Source organism: Scatophagus argus, chromosome 22 (genome assembly GCF_020382885.2).
Source record: "Scatophagus argus isolate fScaArg1 chromosome 22, fScaArg1.pri, whole genome shotgun sequence".
Classification (NCBI taxonomy): domain Eukaryota; kingdom Metazoa; phylum Chordata; class Actinopteri; family Scatophagidae; genus Scatophagus; species Scatophagus argus.
Genome location: NC_058514.1, coordinates 16770660 through 16788571, shown reverse-complemented (window position 1 = coordinate 16788571; position 17912 = coordinate 16770660). Strand labels below are relative to the sequence as shown.

Genomic DNA, 17912 nt, shown 5'->3' with positions numbered 1-17912 from the left:
TTCATTACAAGTGTCTTTGGAGCTATGTTTTGGATATGCTGACTTATGGCTATTTCTGTGGTAGCCTGTGTATGGATATGCGATATTCCCGGTGTTTTCTTTTTCTGTCTTAATTACTGATCTTGTTATGGTATATTTAGGTCTTGATAATGTATGAATGAATTACACTTTCAGGATTCATGCACATACCAGTTGTATTTGTTAGGTCTATATTTCACATATTTCTTAAATAATCTTCTATAATAATATTTCTTATTCCTGTCGGGTGACCCCTCTGTAGATGGAGCCTGTGTGTACTTATTACAACATTTAATGTTCATGTTCATTATCTAGTGTGTGGACGTTTTTGCTTTGTATCTGTATTGTATTTTTTGTAATTTGTCCAACACCTAAAGCTTAAAATGTCTGCATGCAAGCCATAACTGATACTGACACTATTCTAATGTCTGTTTTTGGGACAAGATTAGTTATGTGCTGGATCCTCCCATGATTCATGTTGCTTTTATACTTCAGTTTTGATGTGTTTTTACAAATAAGCCTTGACATGACATGAGTTTTAGAAGTGCTGCTAAGTGGATTTTGTCGAACTTAACACAAAGCCAGCCAGCTGTTGTCCAGGCTAAGCTAAGCTAGATAGTGGCTGGTAGTAGCTTTATATTTATCATGCATATACAAGAGGGGTAGAATGGTCTTCTCATAACTTCTCTTAATTTTAAAAAATGATTACTCTTATTTCTCAAAATCTCAACCTACTCCTCACATACAACTGCAGAACCTCTATTTTTGAGCATCGTCATTGGTAATCAAACAATAATGACTGGTGGACATTCATATTTCCTCTTTCATCTCTGACCTGGTGGCAAACATGGCCCGCAGAGAGGAGAAAGTGGCAGAATCCTCCTTCAGGGCCTTCAGCTCATTCCTGAGCTTCATCATAGTGTCAGTCACCATTGACTTCTCTGCCTCATATTTACTCTTCAGGTTGGCCAGGGCTCCCTCTGCTGTCTAGATGAACACACATGCACACACACACATCATGCATGCTATGTTTTGTTTTGCTTCAAGTACAGCAGTTAGGACAAAACTGGGCTACAGTGGAGGCTGTAAACAAAAATCGATCTTTTTTTTTTTTGCGTGAATAAATTTGTTCAAGTCAGTCCTGAAATATCACATTCATAAGAATAGGGTGGGCACATAGATAGATAACCTGAAAACATTACACCTCCAGCTACCTCCTGTAGCTATCTGCAGCATGGAAGCATAAAGAACGAATGTTACAACAGGATTCATTGCAGTGGTTTGGTCATTTGACATGAATGACTCTGATTGGGTAGGAATCTTGACCAAGACAACATCAGCTGCAGGTAAAGACCATGCATGTTCATTTCCGCACAGGCAATGCTTTTCGTGTGAATGTCCTAAACTAACAAACAGTTCTAGACTAATACTATATTTATATTCTAAAATTTTCCTCCATATTTCTGTATCACCTTGCTTCTATTTAAGTGTCTAAAAATGTCTAATAATCTAACAATCATGCCCAAAAACACTGCAACATTATTCACTTACATAAAGATATTGCCATACACATCAGTATCTCTCAGCTCATAGCATAAACACAGCACATATCTCACCTGTTTGTTAGCCTTAAGCACCAATCTCAGGGTGGCTATCTGCTCTCTCTTGGTGCTGAGCAGAGACTTAAGCTTCAGGATCTCCTCCATGCAGCTTTCCTTGTCCTTGTCCAGAAGAGGAGCCAGTTCCCTGGCTGCTGCTCTCTGTCTGGACAGCTGCAGAGACCTGTCTACTGCCCGTTGGAGGTGCTTCACCTGGGGAGGAGGAGACAAGAGAGGTAGAGGAGATAGGAGGTGAGGACAAGAGCAGATAAGACAATGCAGGAGGTCCACTTCATCTCTGAGGTGTTTAAGAGGAGAAAGGAAATTATCAAGGAATTGTGAAGAAGAGAAATTATGAGGCCAAAATGAGGGTTTTCATCTGTAGGAGAAAGGAAGAGGAGAGAGATGAACAGGTAGGAAGCAAAGAAATGATAATACACAGCTGAAAAGCTAAGGAAAAAAACAGGCCCCAGTTTCCTAAAAGTGTTATGTTTAAGGGTGGAGATGAAGAGAGAGAGTACAAGGAAAGGTAGAAAATAAAGAAAAGATAATGAGGTAAGTAGACAGAAATTTTAAGAGTTTAGAGGAAATTCCACTGAAACTAACACAGGAGCTGTGTCCTACCTGGTCTCTGATGATGGCGTTGAGGTTGTAGATGTTCATGGGCTCCCTCCGGAGTTCTCCAGGAGGTTCCAGGGCAGGTGATGATGAAGAAGATGATGATGAAGAGGCACTGATGCTGGGTGAGCGAGTTGGAGGTGTGCAGGGAGGCAGGCTCTGCTCAGATGACACCTGGAGGCTTTCCCTGTCCCCTTCCTTCTCCTCTCTCCCACCCTCCCCAGAAAAGGGCTCCTTGGACGGAGACTCTGAGGGGCTCCGTGACTCCCCAGGAGTTGAGGTTACTGAGGAAACAGCAGCCAGCCGCCTGGCAAGGCGTGGTGTGAGAAGAACTTTGCTGTTGTCTGAAGACATGGCTTTAAGACTGGCAGTGATGCCCCTGAGCCCTCTGCCTTGCCTAAAACAAACAAACAAACAAAAAAGTCAATTAAAGCTGCAAGGAGCCTGCTGCAGCAGAGCGTCCAATTGTCACACAAGACTTATTTGTTGTTGCCAGTAGGTGCCGCAAGGACTATGACTCAGCAGTGTCATGTCATTCCCCTCAGGCTGGGACTATGATTAACTATGTGAAATTTGGGCCAGATTGAATTCAATTCGATTCAAATCAGTTTATTTATACAGCGCCAATTCACAACAAAAGTTATCTCATGACACTTTCCAATTAGAGCAGGTCTAGACCAAACTCTTTAATCAAACTGTAATATAGAGAACCCAACATTCCCCCTTGAGCAAGCACTTGGCGACCGTGGCATAAAAGGCACAAAAGGAAGAAGGGGGGCTGGAGGCCTGGAGCTGATGGGCCATGACCTGGCCACCACTGCTGACCTGCCAAGTGGAGGGTGTAGCGGTTAAGGGTTGGGCAGGTTCAGCTTCAGGTCGAAGGCCACAGTCGTTCCACAGAGCGACTGCATGTGTGGCATCCTCAGATGTATTAAGCAAGCATACAGTATGTGGGAAAGACTTTAAAGGAATTTAATAATAGGTAATATGTGTAATTCTTGGTGAAATGGATCAACATATTTAGAATACATGAGTTGAGTGAATAATTTCCACTGAGAAACATCCTCGTCCTCACTTACAGACTATTTTTACAGAGGAGAAATTCTAATCAGTTCATCCTCCATCCAAGTAGGTATTTGTGCCGGCACCAAAACTTGGGTTTCAGTTAATGTAACTATGAACACTCTTGTTCCACCTTATGATGCTGCCTGTGTTCCACTAAAACAACAGTCATACCTGTAGTAGTCCAGCATGACACGGTTGGGTGTCTCATTGTTGCACAGACAGACATGGTGGTACAGCTGGGCAAGCTCCTCGCTCAGCGTCACCAACTCATCCTGAGCTGCGTTCAATGCTTCCTGGCTCTCACTGGCTGCTGACTGAGCTGCTTGCAACTCTGTCTCCAAGCTGAAAATCTGAGAGAGGAGGAGAGGAAATCTGTTATCTCTGCAACTGTCTCTCATTCAGTCCAAACAGACACAGTCTGTGTGACATTGTTACCTTCCCCCGTCCCTCCCGAATGCTCTTCTCCAATGAGGCAACCTGCCTTTCCAGCTTCTGGAGCTGATCGTTTTGCCTCGGCTTCTCCTCTGCTGCTGCTTCTACACACTGAGTTAGTTTGTCATGAAGGGCTTTCACTTCTGCCTTGAGCTCCACCACCTCCGTCACAGCCACACGGTACTTACACTGTAGGATCTCAAGACCTGGCGTCTGGTATGAAAATAACTGACTTTTGTTCAATGTCTCACTCTTTTCCTCATCAGTTCTTTCTTCCTCCTCAGCCTCCTCCTCATCCCTGTCCAGCTCCATAAGGGCCTCATGGTGGAGCTGAGAGGTGGCACTAGTGTGGGCTTCCTGTTTGAGGTGGACCCTACGATGCAGGCGGCGGAGGGCAATAACTTTCTGGGTAAGGCGGAGGGCCTTCTCATGCTGCTCGGTTAGGGCCCCTTGGGTGTGCTGGAGCTGAGCCTGGGACTCCTGCAGGCTGGTCATGAGTGTTACCTTCTCACGTTCAACCTGAAGCAGCAAGCAGAAACATTAGCATGGCTTATGTGATAAGATGAGTTTTCTTTAAACCTTTTTTAGATTTGATCTTAAATGTTAGGGTTAGGGTAAGGTTTGGGTTAGGGTTAGGGTTATTCCTCATTAGACAGCCAAAAATCAAAGGTCCATGTAGAAATTCTGCAGCTCTATTTTCAATTATTGTACAGCCTCTGAATGGCTGTTTTTGCAAAGGCAGAGCTCAGATAACAGGAAGTTGGGACTGACATAGCATGTATCACAAACATCAATTAGAATCTGCTCGTGTGACCAGGTCTGTATCAAATATCTTCTAATATAAGCATTTCATAGATTATCTGGAAGCCACTTAATCTGCCACAGGAGTCGTCAGGTCTGCCTCTGAAAGAAAGAAACTGAAAATGAAAAGAAAATAGCTTGGAATTGGCGACCACAAAGACCACAGATTTGTTACACTGCTAATGACAAAGTCGGTTTTGGTTCAATGTAGCCAGAGCTACTGAGGCAAACAAGACCTCAAGACATGTCATAATTATACTGGTAGGAGACAAATGACGAAGAGCTCATATTAGGTAGGAGACATATGTGCTAGAGTTGGGCTTCAAGGATACAATAACTGTGAATGTACACAAGAAAACTCAAAGGAGTATCTTTAAACAATCTGTAATAATGTACAGAACTTCAAAATGTCATGTGTGGTGGTGTGCATTATTATTTTCAGATCTCTGGAGTAAGAATAGTAGAAGTATGTTTGTCCATAATTCGAGCATCTTTAGACAAACATCAGCATGGATGGATCTTGTTTGTCCAGACTGTCTGCTGTCAATAAAGGTTAAGATGACCTAATGTAAAAAAATGATCTTAACACCACCCAGTTTTCACAAAACACAAAAACACACCTTCACAACAAAACCTGAAGGGGTTTATACATATACATACAATATGTATATACATACAATAAAAAAAACACAAAATAATAGCTCAAAACTGAATCATATCAAGACATCATACCATATAGATGTGATGTCAATCTTTCCTCAAGAAATACTTTGCTTTCCAAGGGGTGTGTAAAGAAACAACAACATAGCACAAAAGTGGAACCATTAACATTTAAAATGAGCAGCCTGGACAGCAGCAGAAGCAACCATGAAAGCCACCCATCTTTTGGACAGTGTAGTGTGTCAGCTGAGATATAAATAAACCCTACCTGCACCCTATCAGAGAGTCTGCTGAGCGCATGAATGGATGGGATTACACATCCAGGAACTGAAGAAGATGCACACACACACACACACACGGATGTATTTATACCCACAATGTATGATGATTCAATATGTAGTATGTATGAGAAATGCCTTGAGAGCTTAGGAACATATGAGCAGAAGGAGAACAAGAGAAGAAGAGGAAACAAAGGGAGAAAGTGAGAGACAGGGCGTTTTATGCAGTGGATACTGTAAGGCAGCATGGTTTAACAGTAAATTATTCAAAAACCCTGGTGAGTCTGCTGCTGGATTATCAACACAGTATAAAATAAGGAATAAAGTTGTCACGTTTTGCCAAATTCATCAATTCTAAAATGTAGAGGAAGTCGGTGATATGTAGGTAGGACAGGTGTAATGAACTACCTTTTGTCAATATCCATTCCTATGACTGGAAGCAGAATTCTGAACTAACTATGAAAGGTTGTTTTTTTTTCTGGGTGAGGCAGGGATACAGAGAGTGAGAAAAAAATAAAAAATAAAAGTATGTATAACCTTCCCAGGATATGCAGTATATCTTGAAGGTAAGATTAAAGTCAAGTATGTAATGCAGAGAGCCAAAACCCAGCTGATGTTTCAATTTCCCCTCTCAAAACTAACATACAAGCCTTTAATATGATCACATCTCCTACTGCACTTCTCTGCGTTTACAGTATCAATGTCACACCTTCAGTTACTGTAAAATGGCTTGGCTTTGAGACATGATGACACAAGGTCATAGCATCCTTGCTCAGGCGTCTTTTCACTCGCTACTGCAGAGGCTCAGATCTTGGGCTTGTAGTTTTTCTGTTTCTGTCTCCTCTCCCTGTGTGTGTGTGTGGGTGGGTGTGGCTATTGGAGAGGAGCTGGACATTCCTGGCGAATCTCTCCTGTTGTCTCCACACACACCTGTGTTCCACTTAAAGGCAATCAGCCTCCTCCTGTCTGGTTGCTTAAAAGCAGCGGTTCAGTGTACTTCTTCGCCAGATTGTCTTGGCTCACCTGAGGTTCACTGCTCCGTCTGCAGCCTTGCCCAGTTTCTGCTCCAGTTTCTGACCTGCCTGCTTGGATTTAGTCTCTGTCCTCAGCCAGCCTGCTTCGTGGGACACCTGTCTCCTTTTATGTAAGACCACACACGCTCACCTGCCGCCTGGTTCTCTTTGTATTTGGACTCATAGCTCATGTCATAGCGAGCTTTCCCTGCCTGAACTAGTACTTTCTAGTAGTACATTTCAGTATTATTTCAGCAAACTGTGCAAATGGTGTTTCTGGTCACGGTGTCTGCTCCTTGGGGATCTCAGTTTCCTACCAATCCTAACACCTTCTGGTTGTTTCTAACTCAAAATTTAAGATGACTGAGCAGCCAGGGCCCAGTTTTGAACAAAGTCCTCCTTGCTTACTAATGCTTTATTCAAGTTGATCAGAAAGCAGACTCACTGTCATCAGCTGCTGTTTGAGCTTCTGGATCTCTGTCAGGTTCATCTCATTGAAGAGGTCAGATGTCGCTGTTCCCTCAGCTTTCCAACCTGGTGCCCGGTATTCTCCATTAGCCCTGGAAGCCAACCCTGCAGCTGTCCCCGCTCCAGTCCCACCCTGGAGGTGGCCGTTACACCTGTCAGATAAGAGTAGGGTACAGCATCTTTAAGATCCACTGACCCCTAACCCCACTAAGCAAGTGTAGAAAATTATTATTATTTAGAACCAGCACAATGAACAGTAAAAGAGTGAAGACTAACTTTTTCACAAAGTACAATAGGACAATTATCAAAGAATACGACTGAAAATATGACCTCAGAGCAGCTGGCTAAGCAAATCAACATATTGATGATGGACTAACACATTTTTGGTTTGGGACTTTATTTGGAATTTGGAGTTTGAATATTGCCAACTATGTCCTTTAATGTTAGAGAAAGATGGGATGTGTCAACTGGTTCATGTGGATATGTGTGATGGGAAACCTACTTTTCAGTGATGAGATCTTGTGCATTATATTCCCAAACATTCAGTAGGCCCTTCCACATTTTTGGAAAAACTTGACAGTATGCATTTATTCAGGAATTACTAGTCCGCCAAAGCATGAGACAGAGTTGACTATTTTCAAATAAAGCTGTTGTGATCACTAACAGTGTAAATATGACATTTTATTTCCACATTAGTTTCAAGTGTGTAATATCCACCTGGTTGGGTCTTCTGTGTTTGGGGAGAGCAGAGCTGTTGGGGTGGCATTGCCACTAGGTGGCGCAGAGGTGAATGTCAGGTGGGCACTGCCAGTGTAGGCCACATCACACATGCTGAGGTGGTGGACCAACTCCCTGCGCAAATGGTTCTTCTGTTCACGCTCGCTCTTCAGAGACTCCAGTGCTTCCTCGAGCTGGGAATCTGAAATGTCCTTTAAACGCAATGAATCTTGTAATTGGCTGTTGAGAAGCTCTGTCTCCTCCTCCAGAACCTTGATCTCATGCTTCAGGCCTTCATACTCCACCTGATCAAGGAGGGAATCAAGACATAAATTCACAAATTGCTCCACAGAGCAGAAACCATAACTCAGAAATGCCACAAATTTTCAAACTCTACATACATTTTACATACGTAGTGGCTTTAAATATGTCCCCAAATTTTCCCTGTTAATTAAATGCAATGTCAATGAGAGGAGAGCAGTATTGTGAGGGGAAGCAGAACAGGGGACAAAAAAAGACAAAAAGCTTTGGCCAAGTCTGACAGTTTCTAGCAGCCTTCAGTCCCCACAGGAAGACACAGAAGCGTTCACATCCTGTTAGAGTTGATTCCGATTCATTAAAATGTTATATCAGATCCATATATCAGTTTGTAGGCAGACCCAAGCCCGCTAAAATACTATTTGTGCAATGTGACATTAAAGTTCATGTTTAAACTACATTTTACACAAATCCCAGTAAATCAGAATAGTATCAGATTATTGTTGTATGTAAATCAGCTGAGCAGACCCCATTCCCAAATGACATCAATAACTGACAGATAGTCAACAATGAAAACTGTTGTCTCGCATTTCTTTTCGCTTTCCTCTGCGCAGATGTTAATCCTCACACCCCACTTACCACAAGATTTTCTGTTTGTAAACACTTCAACATAAAATCAGTCCAATGATAGTACAGGCCTGTGTGTACTACTATGACATACAGTATGTAGAGTATAATATGTATTCATTCTCTCTACCGACTACTAAATGTAACCATCAGCCACCCGACATGCATTCTGTTAACAGAATAAAATCATTCAAATAAAATTAAAAATCATCTCTCCAATTCAACGAAAAAGAAAAATATGTATAAAAGGTCTTATGAGTCTACTTCTAAACCAATCAGCTCTTGGATCAGGTGACATGTAGGCATTTCCACAGGTGGAAAGCAACTGCAGCTACCTCAGTCTTGCGGGATTATTGTTGCCTGCGCATGCGTGACATCGGAGCAAGTCGGGATCAAGTCAGACGGTGATCGATTCTGCGCAGATCTGGCTCATCAGGTATATATTTTTTTATTATTACGCAATTTGTTGTGCTGCAGCAGAGCAGCAAGTTATCTGTCTAGCTCGTCCATGAAATAAGCTGTGGGACCAGAATAACGTACTTGTGACCAAAGCGAATAAAAAAATCAGTGTAAAATCTGATTCATTCACTCAGTAATGTGCATGTGTGAATCACATATACCTGATTCTGCCTGAGCGTTGAAACAAGTTTCTGCAGAGAGATGTTCTCCTCCTCTAGTTCGGTATAATCCTGGAGCAGCCGAGCCTCTCGAAGCTTGTACTCCCTGATCTCCTCACGCATTCGGCTGCGCTGCAGCTCCAACATCTCATTGCTCTGCTGAGACAGTTCCGGGAAACAGAGCTGAAGCTGCATATGCTTTATAATACAGATAACCCAAGACAATGACCGGGGTCAACCTGAAAATCACTGGCTTTTAAAGTGACTTAGAGACAGATCAGAAACAACATTGGAATGTTCTCCTGGAAAACCCTGGATCCTGACAGTTGTGTGGATTTTACACATAACCCCCATTTAAGCACTGCTGCAAACCAAGTGCAAATCCTCATGGCAACAATTTTCCCTAAAGGCAGTCCTCTCCCCCATCCCACTGAAGGACAATACACCCCATGCACCCTCCACGACATCAAAAAATGCTCAAGGAACATGACAAAGTGCACAATGTCCTGACTTAGCCCCTGCTATGACATGACGTGATAACCCTAACGGCAGCACTTTACCTCCCTCAGCTCCTGCAGCACTGTGCTCAGGTGTTCATTGTCAGCTTGAGCACTGGAGGCAGTGACACGGCAGTGCTTTAGCTCCGACTGGAGCTCCAGGAGGCGACCCATGTAGTAGGCCTCCTTGGTGGCAGACTCCTGCAACAGCGTCTCCTCGTTGGTCTCCCCATCTTCTGCCACCTTACGCTGGGTGGAGTAGGCCTGGCCAAATGCCTGAACAGGACAGGAAAAGAAAACAAAAGTCATTTACATATGATTGAGAAATTGTATAACATTTTTGTTAGAGTCTTTCTTAAAAGTAAACAAAATGTCCACCTTTAAGTGCTGAACATACACAAACCGACTTACAAGTAAACCTCTACACATTGTTGAAAAGACAGTAATAAAATCAACCTATGAGCAACAGTTACAAGAGTGAAAGCCATATTCACCTTTCAATTTTCAATTTCAATTTATTTATATAGCACCTTATGCAATCAAAATTGTCTCTAGAGGCTTTACAGAGACCCAGAGCCTGAACCCCTGAGCAAGCAGACAGTGGCAAGGAAAAACTCCCTTTTAACAGGAAGAAACCTTGAGCAGGACCCGGCTCACGTGGGAGAACTATCCTGCTGATAGTCGGCTGGGTGAAGGAGGGGGAGAAGAGGTAGACAGGACAGAGAGGATGAAAGAGAGAGAGAGAGAGAGAAACATACATGCAATAATAATCATAAATTACAATATTATGAATATGTGTCTCAGCAAACTAAAATACTGACAAATCTTATGACTGGATGATTGTTTCAGAGTTAAAGGTACCTAAAAGGCAAATTAAAGGAAAGGACGTTAAGTGTTTAGAAAAATACACCAAAATCAACTATCGTGTATACATACTGTGCAGTATAATGCAAATAAATCCCTCACTCTTCTTTTAAGTGATGGTTCAGAGGTAAGTCCGACCAAGGTGTGATTTTGCTTACAGACACGACTGCATTAATCACTGGACATACACATCCTCCCACAGGAGCAAAGTCTAAGTACAGTTTAGCGCAGCCAGCCGGGACCTGCACGGTCAGGGCTGCTGGCTGTCCCTCTGCTCACCGAGCCAGTCATCAGGCTGTAGTGTTTACTCAAGAGACTAATGAGCATCCGCAGAAAACACAACCAACACTGCTTTTCCATTTTTTAAAATTAATAACCATGACTATACAGCTGTCCCAGGAGATGTTACGCACAGATCTACTGTAAATACAGACTGAAAATCCCTGGAAATAAATATTCTAAAGGTATATGGAACATCAGTATTGTGTTCGATACAAACATCATTTTGCTGCATGGGAATTCTTCACTATTTGGAAGTGCTGAAAATAAAATTGTCAACCAGATGATATGATATAAAAGTAAAACTCAAGACGGCATGCGTTAAATGCCATGAACACTACACGACATCACTCAGATGATGACCTCGTCTGCCAGATGTGGAGTGGTGGGAGTTGCACAGTTAGCGTGTCAAAGTGGGAGACAACCAACACAGTACCTGTGGCGCCTCACCACATCTCAATAAAAACATTTATCGTGTATATTGCATGTATTTATTGTTTTTCTCTGATGTGTTCAAATGTTGTAAAGGAAAAGAAGAATGATGTCGTTGGTGCTGCCATGCAAGATGGCACTGATGAGTCAAACCCAACACGTATTAAGAGGTTTCTGAATTGTCAGCATACATCCCAACATGTAGGCAATTAGAAAATCTGCATTTTTGTTTTTTTTAATCCCAGCTGCACCACCAAACATTTAAAAACTGGCAGAGGAACATATCAGGGAGAAAATATTGATTTTACCATGAACTTCATCAGTAACCTCTCACAGCTAATAATCACTGGACAGGAGTCATTGGATATGTATGATGTGCTGTACAAGCATCTGTTCATGGCCACAGCTCTGTCTTATAAGCCACCTTAACACAGAACACATGTCAATCATGAGACATGATTACAACATCCATTTAATAACATCCACAGGGAGAACATGCAAACTCCGCACAGCGAGGCCCAGACCGGGATTCGAACCTGGAACCCTCTTGCTGTGAGGTGACACTTCTAACCAATGCATCATGCTGCCAATTTCATCTTGATATCAGAAAGAATTCTCCGCCATTTTGTCCACAAAAAAAAATAAATAAATAAGCGAAATGAAATAGTGAAATAATGGGTTCTGGTGCTCAGCTGTAATTGGAACTGAAGGCAGCTCAGTCAATTCCCCGCTGGCAGGGAGACAAGAGACAGAAAGAGACATTCACCTCATACCAATGGGGTCAGGGCAGCAAACAAAAGGTTCTCATATTGTAACCCATAGGTCTATAAACACAGGTGGCGTCCTGCACAAGACTCTATGGGTAATACTCAAGTGTTTACTCACTGAGATGTGCTTAAATGTGGCTAGTCAATCATTACAATCAACACATCCTCTCAAATGCATGCCTGAAGAAAAGCTCATCTGCTGGGCCAGAGCTCGGGCTTGGCTCTCGTCCAGCACAAGTGCACTACTACATGGTTCATTGGGGGTTGTCAAAGGAGACATTTTTCCCCTGGAACGCCAGGCAGTTAACTCAGGTCCTGCATGTAGGACAAGGGTAAAATGAGCACATTTATCTCAGCTGTTAAAAAGCTGGAAGTGAGTTCTAGGAGGCTAGAACGGGCCAGTAGCGAACGTTAATCTGTTATGTTAATCTTCCACTTGGAGATCAGTGTCCCACTTAGCTAACACAGTGCCTTACTGCCAACTCTGACTTCACCCTGTCTCAGACTGAAAGGACAAAAGCACAACAGACAGTGAGAGAGAGGACACAGACAGAAAGGCAGAACAGTGTCCTACTAGCCCACTATGACAGGACACGCTGGCCTCACAGTGCAGAAACAAGCGATGATGGTGATAAAAGGGATTCATACACAATAACACGGTTCATATTCCCATCACCCAAACCTTTATCCATTTTACTTCCCTCTTTCACTCACTTTGCAGTTCTCATTTCTCTAACTCTCCCATGCCTTCGATCTGCTGCTCTGTCAGCATACTAATGCACTGAGCTGAAGATTTTCCCATAAAACTGTCCCTTAGCTGAACAACGCTGTAGGAATGCGTCACATCACAGTGGGTTTATGGTGCAGCAAAATCTTCTGAAATCCTCAGATTCCACACAAAAACATCTTTAATCGTTTTCAGGAAATGACAACTCTGACCAAAAATGACACTTAGAATTACTTGATATGCATATCAAGTCAAGAACTTGACATCCAAAATGAAGTTTTCCTTCTGCTCCTGCTCTGCACTGTTCTCTCTATCCTCCCTGTCTCCCCTCTCCTCCCTCTCCTGTCTCTCCCCCTCTCCTGTCTCTCCTCTCCCCCCTCTCCCTCCCAGGCGGTCACAGCAGAAGGCCGTCTACACTGAGTCTGGTTCTGCTCGAGGTTTCTGCCTGTTAAAAGGCAGTTTTTCCTCTCCACTGTCGCTATATGCTTACTCAGTGTGGGGTTTTGCCCTGGGACCTGTTTCTCTCTGATTCTCTTCTTTTATTTGAATGTGTTGTTTACACACCTGTAAAGTGTCTTGAGATAATGGTGTTATGAATTGGCACTTTAAATAAAATTGAATTGAACTGAATTGAATTGAATTGAGTCAAATTTAGATTGCAAACCTTTTTTTTTTTTGAATTTGTCAAGTCTGGTCTCAAGTCCAAGTCACTGTGACGAGCTTTGGCAAACATCAGTCTGCGTCATCACTTTACGTCATATGTCCTCAAAGTAAGTGCTGTGCGTGTCAGTAATAATCACTGTTCAAAACATGGTGGATATGGTTATATTGACTTAATAAAGCTTTGAGACAACGAACCTGGTTGCCCCCAATGCTGACACCATTGTTACAGTGTTGCTCTGATGATGAGTGTTACATTGCAGACCCCGGCGGATCTTCGCACGCTTGCAGATGCAGAAAGCGTAATTCCAGCTTAACTGTATTTGCCTTTTCTTTCATTTGATAGAAAGCAACGTAGCCACAGGAGCTATGGATGATATGAGAGCTCCTCATTAGTGAAGCCAAAACATCTGGCTCACCCCCTGGTGGCTGACTGCAGTACTGCTGTGTCATTTCACTGTGAGCCTCCCACCATGACTCTGGTCACATCAATTTTCACCACATGCTATAACATCTCTACCAGCCCAGCAGCTGACTTACAGTGACTGTGGACTGTGTTGGTGCCAATGTGTGTGTGTGTGTGTGTGTGTGTGTGTGTGTGTGTGTGTGTCCGACCACTGCTGGGTGAGTAAATGCTGACAGACTGCCAGTATTGTGAATCAAGGTCAGTTCACTGCCAATTATACTGCAATAGATGCAAGACAAACACACACGCTGACACTCAACACAAATTATTACTTCAAGACTTTAACTCCATGCAGGGAGTCTGACAGCAAGTGTTCCCTGACCTTTCAGCCTCTTTCTGTCTTCTGAAGACAACTGCAGACATGCTTCCATCAGCAGGTTTGAACAATATGCAGATAGATAGACAGACAGACAGACAGACAGACCTATAGCATCCTAGCAAGTCTTTGCTGTGAGCTATGATCTTCCAAATGGTTTGTTTTTCAGTGCCACTTAGAATAGCTGTTGTCTCTTTTGTTTCGTCATTTTGGAATGTAATGTAATTTGTTGGTTTTAATTTGTTGTGATTTGTCTCTCTAGGGGGCAGCCGTGGCCTAGAGGTTGGAGAAGCGGCTTCTGATCAGAGGGTCACCGGTTTGATTCCCCCACCAGACGGGCAGTGATTAATGAAATAGAAATGTTCCCCCCTCCATTAGCCGGCTGATGTGTCCTTGAGCAAGGCACTTAACCCCCAATTTGCTCCCCGGGCGCTTGATGCTGCCCACTGCTCCTGTGTGTGTTTCACTGCATGTTGTTTGCTGGGTGTTGCATGTGTGTGTTCAACTAAGGATGGGTCAAATGCAGAAGACGGATTCAGTGCATGTAAAAATATATATACTGTCAATAAAGCTGATTCTTCTTCTTCTTAATTCTAGTAAAAGAGATTTTAGTCTCAATGTGACTTCCTGGTAAAATAAAGGTTTGAAGTCCAGTGGGTTCACCACATACCAGTGACAAACACAAGTCACTCACAGGAGAGGAGATTATTTCAGGAGGGATAGACCAAGACAAACTGCAGAATATTTTTCCCTTGTTTTATCTGTTGCATCTCAACTTGGTTTCAACACAATTCTTCCACCCAACATCCCGCCGAGATTATTATCTGATGAATTATCTGACTCCCAGTGGAGACAGAACCTGATGATGAGCAGTGACATTGTCCTCTTAGCCAATCCGAAAACAGCTGAACGACCGTCTGTCTGTTTTTGGATTAAACACTTGGCAGAACCGCTGCATTCAATGACCGTCCTACAGTTGGACAAACAGCACTGAACCACAACCATAACCTCCGAAACCTTGACCTTGACCATGAGTTATTGCAGAAACTTTGCAGATATTCACAACTTTGCTATGATAACCAGAAAGAGTCAGAGTCTGTGAGTGTGAATCCTACATAATGGTACCTCTTTTAACACTGAATATTGTGCAATGTGATGTCCTGAAGGAAATAAGCATCCTTCTTTCCATCCTCTCTTTCTTTTCACGTTAGTTGTTATCTGTGTGAACAGCTCAAGGACTCATGGATCAATATAATCCCTGCAGCCGTGGGAGAGCAGTGTCCTTTTCGATGTGGGACTAAGAGACAAAGACAGACAAAGCAACAGCAGCAGAGACAGAAGGAGCGCCAAGGAGAAAAGGACATAGTATGACATCATAGTTAACAGACAAGTTGAGCTAGAGGTTTCATTTTATATAAAAAACAAAAAACAGAATGTATGTGGATCCCACAAGAGCTGATGGGTATGATATCTCCTGTGCTCATCTTTCACTAATCAGGCTTACTGCTCAGTTCTTCCTCTGGCTATTCAAAAGAGAAAAAACAAATATAATATAATAAAATAAAATGACCACAGATCTGATTCTGAACAGAGACAAACAACACTTAGTGATATAATAGTGACAATCAAAAATCATCAAATTACTTCTGACATCTTCTGACTTCAGACAGAAGAGGGGATGGAGGTAGTAAAAGAAGGGGAGGGAGAGGGGGGAGGAGGAGAGATAGAGGCTGGGAGGGATAATCACATTTGAAACTGCAATACATCACTCCCTTGGCACAGGTCCATTGTTTTACCTTCACCAAATCTATTCGCCCCTCTGATGTTTAAAACATCACTCCTCCTTCCTATGACTCCACCATCCCATCCACCCAAACAACACCCAAACCAAAAAAAACAAAAAACATGTGAATTATACTGGACGTATGCATCAAAGTGACACCACATGGGGGTATCTTATGAACGAATCAGTCTGCAATGCAATGCAAAGACAGGAAACGGGTCAATAAACTATGACGGATGTTTACAACAGGTCGTTTGTTCTCTCAAAACCTGTTCTGATAACGTTGGTTGTGATTTGGCACCGTTACTGCAATTTCTTTTCTGCCTGTAGTGAGTTAAGCAAAGGAAAACCTAACAAATCCGGAAGATAGCATGCACCAAAATGTTTTAATCTCTATAGAGAGGAGGCAACACACAGAACCACACGGCAGCAAGCAGTTCAATTCAATTCAATTCAATTCAGTTCAATTCAGTTTATTTATATAGCGCCAATTCACAACAAAAGTTATCTCATGACACTTTCCAATTAGAGCAGCTCTAGACCAAACTCTTTAATTAAATTGTAATACAGAGAGCCCAACATTCCCCCTTGAGCAAGCACTCGGCGACAGTGGTGAGGAAAAACTGCCTTTTAGAAGGCAGAAACCTCAGAGCAGACCCCGGCTCAAGATGGGCGGCCATCTGCCTTGACCGGTTGGTTCAGAGTTGTGCCCCACTGGTTGAAGACTTTTCTCATTCTCATTTTATATTTTCTGATGTGTCTCTGGTTCTTCAAAGACAATCCTTCACAGGTTGGAGGAAAAACAGATATAATAAATAACTGTTAGTACCCCAATTCAGGATTATCTCTTGTGAGATGAAGATCTCTTCCTGCCCTCTGCTTTATCCAGGATGTTATTTATAACGGGACTGTAACAGTCAGTTCACCAGGTCATTACTTGGTCACTATAACACTACACAACTAAAGCTACAGATTAACTACATTAAGTATGAAGTAAAAGTAAACACTATGTCATTGTTACGACAGAGCATACAAAATTTCCATCACAGCACTATAAAAATAAATTGAATTAAATTGAATTGATTGATCGCCTTCTCTTCCAAATAAGTTTGTCTGTTGTTTGTTTGCGGCCTGACTGCTGACCTCTGCGGCGATGTCGCAGCATTACCGCATCACAGAAATTAACTCGGCGAGTGCACTTAGTTATTAGATTATTAGTTTCAGTTATTATGAATGATGACGCTAAAAACAAGACACCAGTTGTAGCAAAATACACTTCTGCTTAAAGAAAACAAGCATTGCACATGCGCATCCAGTGTCATCTGACAGAGACAAGGTAGTCACCAACCCGCCGTGCAATCCACGATGGTCAACAAAATCTAACAGATCTAACAGAATACAGACGCTTATTCATGACATCACTCCAGCTTTTCTACATTCACACACAAATGTCTCCCCCCCCTCAGTGTTTGGTGACTGAAACACAGAAAAAAACAGAGACAGGAATCATCATGACCTCATAGTTAATGAATAATTAAGTCCTCTCTGCTCTGTGCTCGTGTGCATGTGCACATACAGACGCTCTTGGTAAGAGATGCATCTTTTATACATCCAGTCAGTTCTTAAGTGCTTCTGAGCATGTGGCTGAGTCGCTTTCATAACTAACAGATAGTAGAGCTCCATGGTTTGTCTCAAGTGTACACACTAGAGGAAGAAGACGAAATATGTGGCACAATCCAACACAACTGCAAACTACAGCATCAAAATGACCGGAAAGGTGAATTAACCGTCTGTCTTCTCAACACACACTTTTGAAGCAGAACTTAAACTTCTGCCTGAATAAATTTTCAGTGTCCTGTTCTTGCTGGTGTTGTGTTTTCTTGTTCCTCTTTGGATCTACAGAGGAGGAGGATCCATAACCTGTCATATCTAAATCCTGGTGAGGGAGGTA

At 42.6% G+C, this 17912-nt stretch overlaps 1 protein-coding gene and 1 long non-coding RNA gene across 2 annotated transcripts in view; one reads left to right on the top strand and one right to left on the bottom strand.

Moving 5' to 3' along the window:
• Positions 1-17912, bottom strand: part of LOC124054005 (protein bicaudal D homolog 1-like) — a 35621-nt gene that overhangs the window by 10345 nt on the left and 7364 nt on the right. The window contains exons 2-10 of the mRNA XM_046379642.1: positions 9731-9943; positions 9174-9326; positions 7669-7973; positions 6929-7103; positions 3735-4250; positions 3471-3649; positions 2241-2631; positions 1635-1829; positions 854-1005 (exon numbers count right to left, since the gene is read on the bottom strand). Of these exons, the coding sequence (XP_046235598.1) occupies positions 854-1005; positions 1635-1829; positions 2241-2631; positions 3471-3649; positions 3735-4250; positions 6929-7103; positions 7669-7973; positions 9174-9326; positions 9731-9943 (2279 nt within the window). The remainder of the gene's footprint in view (positions 1-853; positions 1006-1634; positions 1830-2240; positions 2632-3470; positions 3650-3734; positions 4251-6928; positions 7104-7668; positions 7974-9173; positions 9327-9730; positions 9944-17912) is intronic.
• On the top strand, positions 6337-7614 carry LOC124054006. The gene is made up of 2 exons (XR_006842295.1): positions 6337-6614; positions 6968-7614. It is a non-coding gene; the product is annotated as an uncharacterized LOC124054006 (long non-coding RNA).